Source organism: Rhipicephalus microplus, chromosome X, assembly GCF_043290135.1.
Source record: "Rhipicephalus microplus isolate Deutch F79 chromosome X, USDA_Rmic, whole genome shotgun sequence".
Lineage (NCBI taxonomy): Eukaryota > Metazoa > Arthropoda > Arachnida > Ixodida > Ixodidae > Rhipicephalus > Rhipicephalus microplus.
Window position 1 is genome coordinate 34,902,255 of NC_134710.1, and position 16,188 is coordinate 34,918,442.

General features: G+C 43.0%; 3 protein-coding genes and 1 long non-coding RNA gene across 4 annotated transcripts; 3 read left to right on the forward strand and 1 right to left on the reverse strand.

Annotated features, from left to right (window-relative positions):
- Positions 1 to 1,685: 1,685 nt before the first annotated feature.
- LOC142774995 (uncharacterized) lies at positions 1,686 to 4,427 on the forward strand. Its single transcript, XR_012886620.1, has 2 exons — positions 1,686 to 1,824; positions 4,329 to 4,427. It is a non-coding gene; the product is annotated as an uncharacterized LOC142774995 (long non-coding RNA).
- Positions 4,428 to 6,127: 1,700 nt separating this feature from the next.
- Positions 6,128 to 10,124, reverse strand: LOC119174363 (uncharacterized). The gene is made up of 8 exons (XM_037425235.2): positions 9,806 to 10,124; positions 9,161 to 9,258; positions 8,737 to 9,073; positions 8,346 to 8,482; positions 7,614 to 7,752; positions 7,462 to 7,536; positions 6,585 to 6,705; positions 6,128 to 6,238 (listed from the first exon to the last, which is right to left on the reverse strand). Exons 1-8 carry the CDS (start codon positions 9,990 to 9,992, stop codon positions 6,205 to 6,207), a joined length of 1,128 nt encoding a protein of 375 aa, XP_037281132.1. The 5' UTR covers positions 9,993 to 10,124; the 3' UTR covers positions 6,128 to 6,204.
- Positions 10,125 to 10,220: 96 nt separating this feature from the next.
- LOC119174361 (uncharacterized) lies at positions 10,221 to 11,515 on the forward strand. Its single transcript, XM_075876192.1, has 4 exons — positions 10,221 to 10,472; positions 10,767 to 10,937; positions 11,027 to 11,203; positions 11,277 to 11,515. The coding sequence occupies exons 1-3, from the start codon at positions 10,365 to 10,367 to the stop codon at positions 11,198 to 11,200; spliced, it is 453 nt and encodes a 150-aa protein (XP_075732307.1). The 5' UTR covers positions 10,221 to 10,364; the 3' UTR covers positions 11,201 to 11,203; positions 11,277 to 11,515.
- LOC142761700 (uncharacterized) lies at positions 11,283 to 15,035 on the forward strand. Its single transcript, XM_075876191.1, has 2 exons — positions 11,283 to 11,351; positions 12,071 to 15,035. Exon 2 carries the CDS (start codon positions 12,188 to 12,190, stop codon positions 14,255 to 14,257), a length of 2,070 nt encoding a protein of 689 aa, XP_075732306.1. The 5' UTR covers positions 11,283 to 11,351; positions 12,071 to 12,187; the 3' UTR covers positions 14,258 to 15,035.
- Positions 15,036 to 16,188: the final 1,153 nt, after the last annotated feature.

A 16,188-nucleotide genomic window follows, 5' to 3' on the forward strand; every position in this document is an offset into this window, starting at 1 on the left:
TGCAGATACCATCACCCAATGGGCCGAACTTCTGGAAGACATAGAAAAGCTGCAAGTGTGTTCATGTTGTCCCAATTGATTGATATATGTGGGGTTTAACGTCCCAAAACCACCATATGATTATGAGAGACGCCGTAGTGGAGAGCTCCGGAAATTCTGACCACCTGGGGTTCTTTAACCTGCACCCAAATCTGAGCACACGGGCCTACAGCATTTCCGCCTCCATCGGAAATGCAGCCGCTGCAGACGGGATTCGATCCCGCGACCTGTGGGTCAGCAGCCGATTACCTTAGCCACTAGACCACCGCGGCGGGCCATGTTGTCCCAATGCACCAGCAGGCAGATTCGTGAGTAATTACTACGAAGTGCTCACCGATACCCCAAAGTGCGGTCTCTGCTCGAAGCTTTGGCTGCAGCTGTGTTAACAGGTTTCATTAGAGGAACTCCAAGAAGAAGCATAGGGAAGACATGCTCAACAAAATGGCCGCACGCGTAGCTTTTCGGCGGTCTAAGTTGCGAAAGAATGTGACTGACATGAAAAAAAAAGCTGACTACATAACCAGACAAAAGCCACAAGATTGCGCCACATTGTTGTAATTTATTTTCAAGCCCGAAAAACACAGCCACAAAAGAGGATGCCAGACATTGTGATTGGGTTTTTCGCGTCTAAAAATTTATTGCGAACGTACACCAACTAGCAACTAACCGACAGACTCGTATGTTATTTAGAAGTGTGGCAGTTTGGGCTAGTTGGTATGGCATGACGATAGTTATAGCGCGAGACCAAAACGACGACACTTGTCTCTGTGTCGTCGTTTTGGTCTCGCGCTATAACTATCGTCGTATGTTATGCTATATATATCAAGCATTGTTTATTGTGGGCAGTTCAGAAAACCATAAATATACTGTATTTGCCTTGCACCACTAAATATTACGCAGTATTAAGTTTCTGCGGCAGCACAGCAAATCTCGATAATATACTGTTGGTAAGCTCTTTCAGAATGACCGCCACGGCGTCTTGCCATGACGACTACGCGTTTTCGTCTGCTAGCGGAAGCTTGTTGCGCCGCCAGCGCCACTAAACCAGAAGCTGTCCTGGCGCCGTGTGCCGAGTAGTCTGACGCGGGGAGTTTTGCAACTTACCTAGTCTAGAAACGTTGCTTGAAACCAGTGAATGTATCGACGCAATTTCGGCATGCCTGTACTCGTGCACCATGGCACGTAGCAGGTGCGTCCACTGATAAAGGCTCAAAAACGCGTTAAATGCACTGAAAACGAGCAATTACATACTTTCGCAGGAACGGGAGCGCACGCTCCCAATGCAGATGCTCCTGCGATCTTTAGAACCATGGAACAACAGCGCTGCCGCTACTGTCACCCGCCGGAGAATCAGCCGAGATGCGGCGCGGCCGCCTTGTTCACTCCACTGCACCCTTCTAGTACACTGTAACTTACACGTCCCGGACGGCCGTAGACGCCAACGCCGCATTCGTTTTTTTTTTTTGTTTTTTTCGGAGACCAACCAATTTTTTTTTGGACAGGCTGACGACAGCGCGGTGCGCATGCTGTGCGGCCATCTTAAGTTAGACACGGGAAATTTTTGATACGCTCTTGCTCTCTCTTTGCTTTTCTGTCCGCTTCTTGCATGTTTTTGGATTTCGAATTGTTTGCGCACCCAGTTCTTGTCATCAGTGTTCTGAGCCACGTCGAGCATGTGCGTATTCCCGAAGGTCGGGCAAACACGCGTTATACTCGCTAGGAGAAACAGCAGTGGAACGACCGCGCCTGTCTACGATGCACACGCGCTCGAGTAGTTCACTTGCAGTAAGTTGCATCACAACAGAAATGTGTGATTCACTACCTAACTGCTGTTTAGGTTGGAATTGGATCAGCGTTGTGGCCTGTGTTTCAGCTATGGAGGGAGCAGACGGCATAGCAGACGCCACAGCTGATGCAGTCAGCATCAAGCGCACATATGGCCCGAGGCTAGAGTGTACCACAGAACACCTACCAGATTACTAGAAGTACCGAGGCCGCTCGGGCTGGCTCGGGACATTTAGATCACTTGCATGTGACGTACCGCCTGTGAGCCGAGGCGTCCGCGGGTCCATAGAGTTTCCTAAAATTAACTAGAGGCAGCCTTGAGTAATAAGGTGGTTGTGATCCCATACATGCATAGAATTTCACATAACTTAAACAAAATTGGTCAGAGGGCGGGTGTCTCGGTGGTATGTTCTGTGCAGAATAAGTTGTTGCAGTTATGTGCAAGGACTAATTCTGTAAGGCCTCCTAACGAGTGTAAAATTAAGCACCAGAATAAGCTCGTTCAATGTGTGAAGAAGGCAGTATATGAAGTACCCTGCACCTGCGGTCTAAGTTACATCGGTCATTTAGGCAGATGCCTCAATGTGCGATTACCTGAACATAACCAGAAAGTAAAATGGGATCTGATGGTTTCCGGGCGACTCATGGCGCAGAATGCAAGTGCCAGCCGGTTTGATAAAACAACTGTGCTGGCTAATCACTCTAATGATAGTGTAAGGCTCATCATTGAATCGGCAGCGATAGCTAATTGAAGCTGCATCAGCAAGCCATCCATCGCACCAACAGAAAAAAAAACAAAACTAGATTACTTGAACTCACCGATACATAATTTTTTTTTGTAAATTCACTGCTGCTTAGTTTTCATTTTTTTTTCTTTATCTTTGTGCATTGACTGATTTGATTGTGATGTCATGTGACAGGTATATATTCTTGCTGCTTTGCAATAAAATTTTAGTTGGAAGTTAACGCTTGTCCTCGTTGTTTCCTTAGAACGTTGTTACCTTTTACCACTTGAGCTGTTTAAGACATGAAAATGAAAGGCCTTTTCTGTAAGTTAAATTTTGACTATATTGACAGTGCGTAAGCACATATGTGTTTGTGAACACTTTTGAGCAGTGATGTGTCATTTTTTTTTTTTTTTCAATTTAATCTCTCTAGTATGTTTACTAATGTACACTGTTTGTAGTACACATGTCTAAACGACAGAGCGTCGTGCTCAGGGCTGCAGCTGAGCATATAGGCCATATCTAGTCATGCGCGTAGTCCTAATGACGCGCATGTCTTGCTTTTTTTTTGTCACTGCGGCTGCATCAAGTGTTTTGGACGTCAAAAGCAGTCAGAAGTGCTATTGGTAATACGCAGAACAGAACAGAGAAGATTCTGCAAGATATGTTTCGGACAGGCTGCAGGAATGATAACACTGCTAACAGAAAAATTTTGCCACATAGCTTAAATTATTAGGAAACTAACCAGGCCGATTCGCCGCTGTTTGTTTTTCTGTGCTAGTTCAGGCAGCGCTTCTTACAGCCAAAAGAGTTGTGCATACGCATCTCAAAAAAGGCTCTTCATTGGGGGTTGCCCAAGCTTGCATGTGGCCTATATCAATCTTCGTGTTGTGTGTAGATGTAAACCATGCAGTGCAGAGCCTGACACTATGGCGTTCTAGACAAACATGTTGCCCTCTGTACGAGCTGCAGGCAGTGCTGTAGATGTAGCTGAAAGCTGCTGTTATTCTCTGCCAGTTTTGCACTGCTCTTGCATATAGAAAGGCGAGCAGTTGCAGCAACTGAAAATGTACAAGGGTAGCTTGGGCTTGGTTATTTGTAATTATTCCTGAAAAAGCATGATGGACACAGACAAGAGAGGGACATCACTGTGTTTGTGGACTCTCTTGTCTCTGTCCTGTGCGAAGTGTCTGGATTAATTACGAAAGTTTACTCTATAACTTATTGTTAAGCACCGATGTGGCCTTAATGTTCAAATTGTACATTAATAGGAAGAAAGAAAGGACAGGAAGGTTAGCCATTTCTCAGACCGGCTGGCTACCCTGTATTAATAGAGTAAACATTATGGTAAAAGAGACTACTAATTCGTGCATAATCTTGCATTGCGAGTGCATAATGTAATCAAACAGGGCTGTATTCATGCATACATAAACGTGTACACATCAAACAATCTGTGTGCTTTTCACCCTTTACAATATGCATTTATATAATATGTCTGGTAATCATTACAACCATAGAACCTAATTTCTTCATCATTATGCTCTGCTGGTGCAATTCATTGGTTTCTAAGCAGTATGTTTAATATGTTTAGACTAAATACCCCATATGGTGGTGATACTCATTATTGGAACTGCTGTCATTGCACTTGTGATGCTGTTGAGATAATTTTTCAAAGTCCAGATTATACTCTGCAAACATGCTTCATACACTGCTCGCTGAGCATCAAGTTTACGTTAGCTGTGTCAACAGTGGTGTTTATACACAAGCATATATTTGCAGGCTACCAGTGCCCTGACTGACTGACCAGTGCCATCACTATGACAGATCCCCCAATACCTTTGCTGAATTTAATGCAATAAATTTGACTAAAAGCAATCATATCGAGTCAAGTTTCATTATTTTGTAGTATATGGTGCAATTGCATGTGCGTCTGCCGTCTCAGTTGAACAGTGGTTAGGGTGCTCAACTGCCGACCCAAAGGTCACGAATTCAATGCCGGCCGCAGCAGTCGAATTTCGATGGAGGCTTTATGGTAGCCCAGTCAAAAATATTCAATGGGTCCAACTGGAAAATTTCCATTTAAAATCAATGGGTGTTGGACCAGTAGGATTTTCGCCACCCATTGAACATTATCCCGTTCGAATCAATGGGTAAACCCTTATATTCCAAAGGGGGATCCAAGTGGCGCACCACTTCAATGCAACTGGTTCAACAGGGGACCCCATTGGCTACCAGTTAAGTGTGGCTGGTGCTGAGCAATTGCCAGTTAGTTGCAATGGTGCGCACCATTTGAAATTGGTTGGTGACAAACTGGTAGCCCCTTTGGCCTCACATGGCCAGCCCATGAAAACGAAATGGTACGCTGGTGGTTGTCCAATTGGTGTGAATTGGCTAACCCGTTGAATCTAACTGGTGGTCAATTAAATATCCCGTTGATTTCAAATGGTCAACCCATTAAGACTAAATGGTACGCAGGTGGTTGTCCACCTGGTGTGAATTGGCTGACCTGTTGAAGCTAACTGGTGGTCAATTGGAAACCCCATTGACCTCAAATGGTCAACCCATTAATACTAAATGGTATGCAGGTGGTTGTCCACCTGGTGTGAATTGGCTGACCTGTTGAAGCTAACTGGTGGTCAATAGGAAACCCCATTGACCTAAAATGGTCAACCCATTTATACTAAATGGTATACTGGTGGTTGTCCACTTGGTGTGAATAGGCTGACCTGTTGAAGCCAACTGGTGGTGAATAGAAAACCCGTTGACCTGAAATGGTCAACCCATTGAAAATTAATGGTAGGCACGTGGTTGCCCGGCAGGTCTCAGTAGACTAACCCGTTGAAGCTAACTGGTAATCCTGTGGTTCCAGATGTTTGGCCCACTGATCGTAACTGGCATTCCAAACAGCCCCCAATTCATTCTAGTTGGTAAGCAAATTCAATGTGGCTGGTAACCACATGACTTCCCACATTGTTGCAAATGGTCAGCACTTTGATGGTAATTGAGACTCCAATGATTCCATATGTTTCAATAAAAGGTTGAGTTGGGCTAGTTGATACATACTTGGATACATGCAGCGCGAACTTAGACAAAGAACACAGACAAGCGCTCGTCTGCGTTGTGACTCTCTGGTCTTCGACCAAGCTGCACTGCATGTATCCAGATGATTGGCCCAGTGACAAAAGCTGGTGTTTAGCCAGTCACCATTCTACCTGGTAAGCCAATTTAATATGGCTGGCCATTAGTTTCTGGTAAGCACTTGGTTGACGCTAAATTGCTAACTGCATTTCAGCCAGCCAGTGGTTGGTATACAGAGAGAGCCAACTGAAGCTAAGTAGTAGTGTAGTAATTGCAGTCTCTTGGCTGACCTATAAACATGATTATCACATTTCTGCGGATGCAAGTAGAAAATGACAATCCTGTAGAAGGCTGGCTGTCATCACACTGCACTTCATTAATTGCAATTTCACAACACAGTGGAAACAGCACAGGCTGGATTACCTAGTGTGAATGTGACATTAATGCACACTCAAATGCATGCACATACAAGATAAAAACAATGGTAGAGAAAAAAAAAATATGAAAGAATGAAAATTTATTCACACATTCCATAATATTTACACTATTTAGAAAATGCACCAATGGTCCTCCTCTGTTAAACTTCCGCAACGCCCTGGTTGTCCTTCGCCCTGCAAATGTTTTGCAGAATTTATACATTTAGTCAGCCACACAATGGCTTACATTCTTCCAAGTCTAGATGTGATTTAACATAAAAACATTAACATAAAAATAGCTATGCATGTTGAAGGGGTACAACAGCTGTGCCAATTACGCGAATTTGATACAATTCCCCGCTTTTGCGCCGAGCTGCCAAAACCATATTGCGCCACGCTGCGCCAAAATGCCAGACGAGCCTCCAAATTTTCTCAGTCTCTTTCTGTACATGCATGTTGCAAGCAGATGAATATGGCCAAGTTTCTCTTAAAAAAAGGGGGGGGGGGGAGTCCTTTGACACAAAGAACACACTTATCTTACCGCTTGGCAAGCTTCTCAATATCTGAAAGCTTCTCAACAATGAAGTGGTTCATCTGTTTGACTGCCAACGGCAGTACTCCTGCAGGCACGCCTTGATGCTCCAGACGTGCTCTGTAGCAGTCTGAAACAACAAAAATTATCAATAAATAGCCTTGAAGAAACCAGCTGCTTAAAGAACTAATAGCATCGATATTACTTTAAGAACACAAAAGTTCAAAATTGAACTTTTAGTCATATTTCTTGATGCAATGAAGTGTTATATGCTGAATGGCCTAGAATATGCCTTAGCAGCACAGGCTTGAACAATACAGAAAGCATTCTCCAGTTAGCAAAAGTGTTCCGTTCCAGCATTTATTAGAAAAAGGAAACTGCGAACTTAGCGTGCACATGCACAAAAATAATCTAAAAAAGTAACATTTCACAGCTCTCCACTCGCACCATGTAACTGTGTGGATTTATATAGTGCAGGAAGAAAGCAGAGAACACTATTTCTTTTTTTGTCATTTTTTATGAAAGAGATATAAGTTATGATGAAAAAAATGCTGGCAGTCTACACACTAGCTCTATTGTTGGCTTTTCTTTTTTTCGACTATCTTTTTGAACTACCAGTGCATTTAAGAGACTTAAGACTTTCACCTGCCTGCACTCCTGACTAAAACAAATGAATTTAATAGTAAGTAAGAGGCAAGGTGTTGGGTCACATTTTTACAACTACATAGTTTATGTAAAATTGTGTTCATAACTGAAGTCAAAGCAGACAGTAAAGTTTGTAGTGGCTTCAAAATAGACTCAATTGCAACCGAGCTTTGCTGTGATTTCATGTACTAAGAATAAGATTGGTTCAATATGCATTCCAAGAGACTGTCTGCACACTTACCACGCATTACGTCCAACTTCCACGGTGTTAGGGGAGCCTTGCGTGGACGGTTAGGGTACCGTGGACAATGTTTTCCTGCATAACAGATATCCACAACAACGAATTCCCCCGTTACCAACTGACACACACTATGCTTTTGTATTATAACCAACCATGCAGGGAGCGCTCCTTAAGGTTGTCTTTCGACCAGATGGTGACTAGCAGGTCCTTGACAAATAAGGAATCCTTATGATGGGACTGCACATGTTCCCATGCACCTTTCTTGACCATAAGCCCTCGTCCAATGTCCACCTGCACGGAACATATGCATTCTGAAGGCATCCATGTGCAGTGCAACCTGTATTGCATATCATAAACAACAAAGGTCTATTCATTTCACCAGCACTTTGTCAGCCAGTTTTGTGGTGCTGCACTCTAGCATTCTTTCTATGAACTGCACATGGTGGTGTCAGCACCACAGTATTCATTGAGAGAAAGTGCAGCCTTTGTGCAAGACCAGTTTACAAAGTGCCTGCACCTTCTCAGTGAGGTTGTGCTGAATCCGCGCAGCACGAGATGGCTAAAACAGCAGCAGACAAGGCCAAGTGTATTCCTTAATATTTCTGTCCAACAAGTACGTTAGTGAAGTTGTTTTAGTAAGTTGTGTTGCTGACAACGAAATTCATTTTTTTTGGTTGTTCATAAGTTCTGCTTAAAATTTACACATATCTATAATGATCACTGAACTCTTTTTGGAATGTCTTGCTCAGCTGTGCAGAGACAAACTTCTATGACAAGTAATCTATAATGCTCAATCTTGCTTTATATTATTTTAACATGCTTTCAAAAGAACAGTTGTTTGTAATTTGGACAGCTGCACATTATTGACATTCCAGATAGAATACCATTGTTTCACTGTCATTCGGTTGCGGATTGGATGAACCTGGGCGAAGGGCTCGCTCTGTCAAGGTGTCTTGTAGATCCTCAGACACGGAGGGGCTCGACTGGCTGCCATCCATGATCCTTTTCATAATTCTGCAGCCTGCATTTATACATGAGGTGCCGTGCTGTTTGCATTGCCCAGAGAGGAAAAAGAGCTGACAAAATATTTTCATTAAATTTCATCAAACAGCTGTAAACAATAGCCATTTGCAGTCTAAACTCGAAATATCTTCACTTAAAGACTGCCGAACGTTTTATGGTAACAAGCTGTACACACTGCTAAATGTCAGAAGAATGGCATTAATGCTTTCACAGCACAAAATCAGTACAATGAAGACATTTTCTGCTTCATACCTTTCATGTCTTCCAGTGCAGAAATAACCTTGTCCTGAAGCTCCATGTTCAGTCTTCTGAGTTGAGCCATCTCCCTGTCTTTTTCTTCATTTTGTTTTCGCAGTTGGCGAATGATGGTAGATTTTTTCTCTACCTGCTCTTCAAGGTTATCAATGGTTTCATGAGCCCCCTGAAGGCGCCCACTGTCCATTGCTTCTTTGTGGTGCTTTTTAGAATGTGGCCCATCTTGATTTTTCGCCTGCCTCTTCATATTTTCTTTCTTGCTTTTTAAAAGCTGAAGCAGGCGTGCCTCTGCACCACTTGTTGTTTTGTTTTTCGTTTTTTCTTTGATAGGGCTCTGGGCGAAAATAGAAAATAACTTGTTACACACTGTTTACACAAGTGTTGACAGGACCTTTTGTAGGAGGTTTAGATAATAATTTACCTCCGCTTCATTCTCGTAGTCCGAAGACGCCGGCGAATAAACCCTCTTCGGAATACGCGTTCTCTCTCTGGCCTCTGTCTCCGCGAAGTCCTCCGATTCTGGAAAACGTGAGGGCGGATTGCAACATTAACATTTACTGAGTTAGTGTCACATCATCCTCTGACGCGTGCACATTTCACGATCTCTAGCATGCACTTTTATTAGTTTTATTGCATTGTAAATTAACCATCGAACCTCGTGTGAATGCTTAAGTACCGTTGTAACACAACGTCATATGCCGCGAGCGAAATAGTAGCGTATAGACCTTGTCATTAGGTATAAAAGCTGCAGTGCCACAAACAAAGGCGCGTCCTACCGCAAAAGGGCCTTATATACTCCAGGCTGATATACCCGACGCTGTTGGTATCTCTCTGCGGCCAGGTAAATACCAGCGTCATCTCCGTAGAGTTTTCAGGTATATGCATAAATTAATAATGACACCATACTTATTTGCGATTGCACGCGGTAAATTAACAAAATGAACTATGCTAGTGGAGATTATCGATAAAATACTTTGTAGTTACTAACGGTGAACAGTGCTTAGCAGTCAGCCAGGCCAAAGAGAATGCATTTCGCCGGCAACATATCAAACAAAAGCAGGCTTACCTCCCAGTGCCAGAATCCGGGCCCTATAGTAATCGCTGTCTCCACTGTCGTCCGTCCATTTGACTAAATAGAGGGATTTGGACTTGAAGTCTTGCTGGTGACGGGGGAAGAAATCTTTAACGTCTTCTATTGGCACCGTTCCAATTTTTTTATCATCTTCGTACCGGACTCGAACGTGGGTAATCATCTTGCAATGCTGAAGAAAACATCTACACACGTGCGCTACAGCTGGTCAAACGCTGGTCGCACACAGCAAGCAACAAGGGTCGACCGCAGCTGCGGATCTGATAGTTTGTCAATGAAAATGTTATTCTTCATTATAAGTAAACAAAAAATCAGAATAATTTTAAAAGTATTTTTTTACTTTTATAATGTTTGTTTAACGCTACGCTGTTTCAATCAATTCACATGCAGACTGCTGGCTGCAGGGTGTCTATGCAATATGGCAGCCGCTGTGGCCGCAGGCAGCCGGTGCACATTGTCCTATCGCTTACATCGCCGTTTCTGTACTTCGTGTCCCGGAGTGAAATAAGCCGTCTTGTTGCTTCAAGACCTCGCGATGGAGCGCGGTCCGAAGAAAAGAAAGAGAGGACCCTACAAGACTTATTTAAATCCCAAGTCTCAGTTCCAGCTACCAAGGAGCACCGCACGCGCTTGCCCGCCGACCGTAAGTTCTGATCATTTTCAACATGGATGGGCACTTTCGATCGGGGTTTTAGCTTGATCCGGGCCCTGCTGGTATCAGATCAGCGGTTGTCCACAACATTAATCTGCATGTTGCTCAACGACTTCGATCGTTGCGCCGTGTTTTACGGTCTTCCTTTTTACCACCCTTTATAGTTCTGCCCGCGAATGATCGAATGTGCTCGGCCGTGTTAAATTGCTATTTTTTATCAGTGCATTTTCTTTTTCATTAATTTAGCGCAGCAATTTAAGTCCAAATCTCATTATTTTCTTCTAGGGTGCCAGCCCTAGCATGCCTTCTTCGAGTGATGAGGCAGACAGCGACACTGAAAGGGCAGATCCACCAAGTCGAACAACATCACTGAAGAGCCGGAATAGTCACATAGCTAGTCCGGGCTCCGAACGTCCGGAAAGTGAAGAAGATTTCCCCGAGTCCGATAATGAGCCGGTAAATTGAGCTGGTAGTAGAATGCTACGAGAACTATTGTTTCTATACGATAAACCGTTTACTATATCGGCGCACTTGTTCTATCACAGGTAACGTCAAGTGGAGGCCGGTTAGGCTCGTCAGCTGGCAGTGCTATGGAAGCTCCTGCTGCAGCCCCTGAAGCACAAGAGCAGAGGAACAGCGCTGATCCGTCACAGAAATTTCCTGCACGCGAGCCTCACGCCCCAGCAGATGAAGTTATTTTACTAAGGCTTATCAGTTAATTAGTAAGCATACACATGCTATTTTATGCTTATGTATTACGATGGGAAATTATAAATTTTGGTTGGTTTTTTTTAGGACTCTCCACTTCAAGACGGCATTGCAAGCCTTTCTGACGCAGATGATTCGTCACTGTTTGATAAGGATGAAGAGGTAACTTTTACACACTAGTTGCACTCTACAAATATGTGCAGCTGGAAGATTCACATCCACTAGAATAGCCTTGAGCAAGTGCATTGGCACTGTGGTTTTCTCTTGCATAATCAGTTCAAGACGAGTTATCACTTGGGACAATAAACTCTGGGAACAACCTGCAACAGGTTTTCAGACCATGTTCTTAACACTGTCTGTTGTCATGTAATTTACGTGCTATGAGTGAACTAGCACAGCTAACTAGAATAGGCAGATTGGGTTACTGTGGCACTAAATGCTTCTTTTTTTTTTTCTTCACAGGAAGCTTTTTCAAGTGACCATGCTTCACAGCAAGGTTTCCCTGGAGATTTTCTCACATTAGATGATGACATGGTGTGTTTGTTTTCACTGGAAATAACTAGATTTATGGTCAGGTTTTAAGGGCACTACTTTCACAGGCTCTTTTATGTACTGGAAAATGTCTGTGTAAATTGGGCACTGTTAAGAGGGACACGTAGCGGTGATTTGGTGAATGATTCATTTCAAGATCACTGGCTCTTTCATTTTAAAGAATATCTCACCAGTTGGTCTGTAAAAAGTTATCAGCCTAGCAGGCATGATATTTTGTACTGATCAATAACAGAGTTGTTTGCTCATATTCATTGGGCTTATCACGGTTCACTATAACTGAATTCTGTGATAGCTTCATTGACGAAAGCTTTTTTTTTTTTTACTTTCAGCAGCCTGCTGCAGATCCAGTGACAGAGCCTGATCCATCTTGCAAGGCACGCTTTGGAGACCTTTTTACACAACTTGTCACTGAGAAAGTGGTTCTTTCGAAGGGAGATATTCTCCTAATGGCACTAAAGCATGCTGTGAAGAATAATTTGACTCTTTTGGGTTTAACTAGCTTAATAGATTTAATTAACAGAATTTTTGATAAACCTATATTACCTCACTCACAGTATCACCTACATAAACTTTTTAGCGAAACTGGCACCACTATGACTTTTTTCTTTTTTTGTCCGAGATGCTTTTCGCATATTGGCAGTCTTGAGACAAATTCTTACTTGAAATGCTCGAAGTGCAGTCACACAACTTTTGTGTCTTCCCTTTCGGATGCCCCCTTTTTTGTCACTCTCGATGTGGAGTCGCAACTTCAAAGGCTACTTAAGGACTGTGATCTTCTTGATTTAACAAAGCCCCTTCCGACGAATGGGACATTTTCAGACATCTGGGATGGTACAATGTATCGTACTTTTGTAGCCGAATCTCAACACTGTGGACCAAGAATCAGTTTCTCGTTGAATGCAGATGGGACCCCGCTTTTCAAATCAAGTGGGACATCAATTTGGCCCATCCAGCTAATTGTTAATGAGCTCCCTCCACAGCAAAGAATGTCCAAATTGGTCCTGGCCGCATTGTGGTTCTGGAAAGAAAAGCCAAACATGGCACTTTTCCAAGGTACTTTTGTTGAGAAAATGAACGAGCTGTGTGAGAATGGCGTTGAATTACAACGTCAAGGAAGGGTTGAAAAATATAAGGTCTATTGTATCTGTTCAAGTGTAGATTCTGTTGCTAGGGCACCGATGCAAGGTGTAACCCAATTTAATGGGTATTTTGGATGTAATTGGTGTCTCCAAAGAGGTGAGAGAGCTGGCGGGGCAACTAAATACCCAGTTGAGGAAGTTGAACCCACAGAAAGAAGTGAGCTCCAAATGCTAAATGACATGGAGATTGCTTTGAAAGGGGGGGTGCCTGTGCAAGGAGTCAAAACAGTGTCACCGTTGATAAACCTGCCCCATTTTAACATAGTGTGGAGCTTTGTGCCAGACTATATGCACTGTGTCTTTCTGGGGGTAGCGCGCCAGTTCCTAGAATTGTGGTTCAATTCTGATAGTGCCTGTTCAATAAGCCGACATCAGCACATAGTGGACCGCAGGCTTATGTCTATTAAGCCACCAATGGATGTGAAGCGATTGCCGAGGCCGACAAAAGAGCGGAAATGGTGGAAGGCCAAGGAACTTGAGAGCTGGCTACTTTGTTACAGTGTCCCTGTTTTGCATGGCATTCTTGAGAAGCCATACATGCAACACTGGGCTTGCCTAGTTGAAGCCTTGCACATAATGTTGCAGCGTGCAATCAGCCCAACTGAGCTCACCATTGCCGAGGGGCTATTGTTGGAGTTTCATGTGCGTGCAGAACTGCTGTTTGGCAAGTCAGTCATGACATTCAACATGCACCAACTGACTCATATAGCAAAGAGTGTGCGCCACTGGGGACCACTTTGGGCACACAGTGCGTTCCCATTTGAAGCTGGGAACGGCAGCCTAAAAAAAGCTGTAAAAGCAGCTAACGGAATTCCCCATCAAGTCTGCCGAGTCCTACAGATGGAAAGCATGGTAGTAGAACTTCAACGGCAGGCTATCAGTCCAAGTGTAGCAGAGTACTGCTCGTCTTTTGATGGCACAAAAACGCAAAAAAGCGTACTTAGTAGTGGTGGCTACCGTTTTTTCGGACACGGTTCCCGACGTGCATCAGCAGGTTTGCAGCCATCTTTACATGACACTACCCTTGAGTTCACCAAATACAGAAGAATGTTGGCGAAGGGATCAATTATCACTGATAGCATGTATGCATCTAACAAGAGGACCAATAGCTCTGTTGTTGAACTTCAAAATGGGCATTTTGTTATTGTTGAAGAAATATACCATGGCAGCGACAACAAAGCATATATATCTGCAAGGAAATTAAGCTGCAGTCCAGTGATGTACAACTTGGTGGCCATGTCACATGTGCTGAAAGTAAATCACAAGGCAGCGAATACATCACTGGTCGAATGCTCTGAAATCAGAAAGGTGGTTGTGTTTGTGGAACTCGAAAGAGCTTCCTATGTATGCTTCCCTCCAAGTTCCTTTACATTGTAATGTATTTGAAGTGAAGAACCTATGCTGTGTAAGTTTTAAAGGAACCCTGTTTAGTGCACACTATGCCTCAAAACATGAGCGTTTTTTTATGTGAGTGGCCCTTGAAATGCCTTGAGGCGATCGACGTGAAATCGCCACCCGTGACTAGTTAGCTCTTCTAGTAGGCAAGATGTTTGTCATGATGACTCATACCATTGAAACAATTCCGTTTGAGTATATATAATGTATATAGTTCATCAAAAAGTATATAGTGAATCCAAATGTAAATTAATAAACATTGAGTATGTTATGTATATATAACATTGCCACGTCTATATATGGTAATAGAAGATTTGTACGGAGGATTCGCGGGTGACCTGATCATCTCCAAGCAAGCTCACCTAACATCATTCACTTTCTGGATATGGTGATGATTTTTTGTTTCACGATTATGTTTCAATGCATGGTGACAACATGGTGTACCTCATAAAAATTGTTCTTTAGAGCAGTCATGCCTGTGTAGCTCATGAACATACCAAGAAAATGTTTTTAAATGTGCAGTGAAAATGGTTATGTGTGGGCCCGCACATGAGAGCCTCCCCGGCTGCATATTTGAGACCACTGATATAGAGGGATTTATCGTGCTGTGCAGATTAAATTGATTGACCACATGGCTGTGACAAATTGTGAAATATCTGTCTGTAAGCCAGCTTGCTCTCTAGGTTTGATTGTTTTTGGAAATATTTTTTTTTCGTTAAAGTCTAGTGTTTTGCATATTGTATTAGGTATCTGAATATTACCGAAAAGAGATCGGTGGGTCTGAATTTCTTTAAATTTATTATGTCTCTTTTTGTGTGTATTAATGTTTTATATTTGCATTGTGTACTGAATGTTTTCCTATATTTATTCAGTGGGTGCTGTATTTTTTTTATTCTTACTGCTATTGTATTCTTTATTTTAGTGTGTGTGTCGGGGTACTGCAATATTACATGACGCTTTTTATTCTTTTTCATACAAGTTCAGTCTTGTACACTATGCATAGAATGTGTGCTTGTCATTCATACATAATTCATTGTGCCACTGTGAGCATCCTTAAAGGCCAACTCCAGCGATTTTTCGACCATGTCAAGGTAATGGTGTTTCTGTGTTCCTGAGACACTCTTGTCACGAGCCCAATAGCTGAAATGCTCAGGAAATTCGAAAACAATTTTTAATAAGCAAAAAGGTGCAAAACCGAAACCCGACCGGGCGCCCGGTCTGCATATGATGTACTATTTGTTAAGAACTGGAGGCCGTATACTGGTTCTGCCGGCACGTAGTATGAAAACTGTGAAAGCCAGACCAGCGAAGCACCGGCAAAACACCACAGAGGAAGGAAGAAAGCTCTCCCGTGCTATGGTCGTGCTAAACACCACCGCTGTCGTCTTGGGGCCAGCACAATAAACAATGTAGGGGCCAAAGTAGCGATGCCATCGCCTGCGTCACTTTCGTTGACATGACAAACTTGACATCGCACTGACAGTGTTGCCAATAATTCTGGCAAGCGAGGCGAGTTTTTCGAGGCAATCTTTAAAATTCATTTGCAAATAATCTGCGCATCTCTCAAGCCTGTAATTGGCATAAATGACAGGAATGTGCGTAAGAGTGTACCCAGCGAATTTGATTGAGATTCGTTGACCTCGAAAAACCACCGGAGTTGACCTTTAAGCATCCTTAAATAAGTAAAGACATGCTGTTCACGTGTAAACTGTTAACCTGTATGAAACCTGTTTCTCAGTGCTTTACTGAAATGCCAGTTGTATGGCAATGCCTTTTTCCTCCTTTGGAACTAAAATTCCTTTTATTGTGATTCAATTTACTGTTATAAGTATTTGTAATATTTGAAGTATCTTGTACGCCTTGTGTTGCAGCACTGGCCAAGAAATTTTTTTACACCAAAATATGTTCTGTGC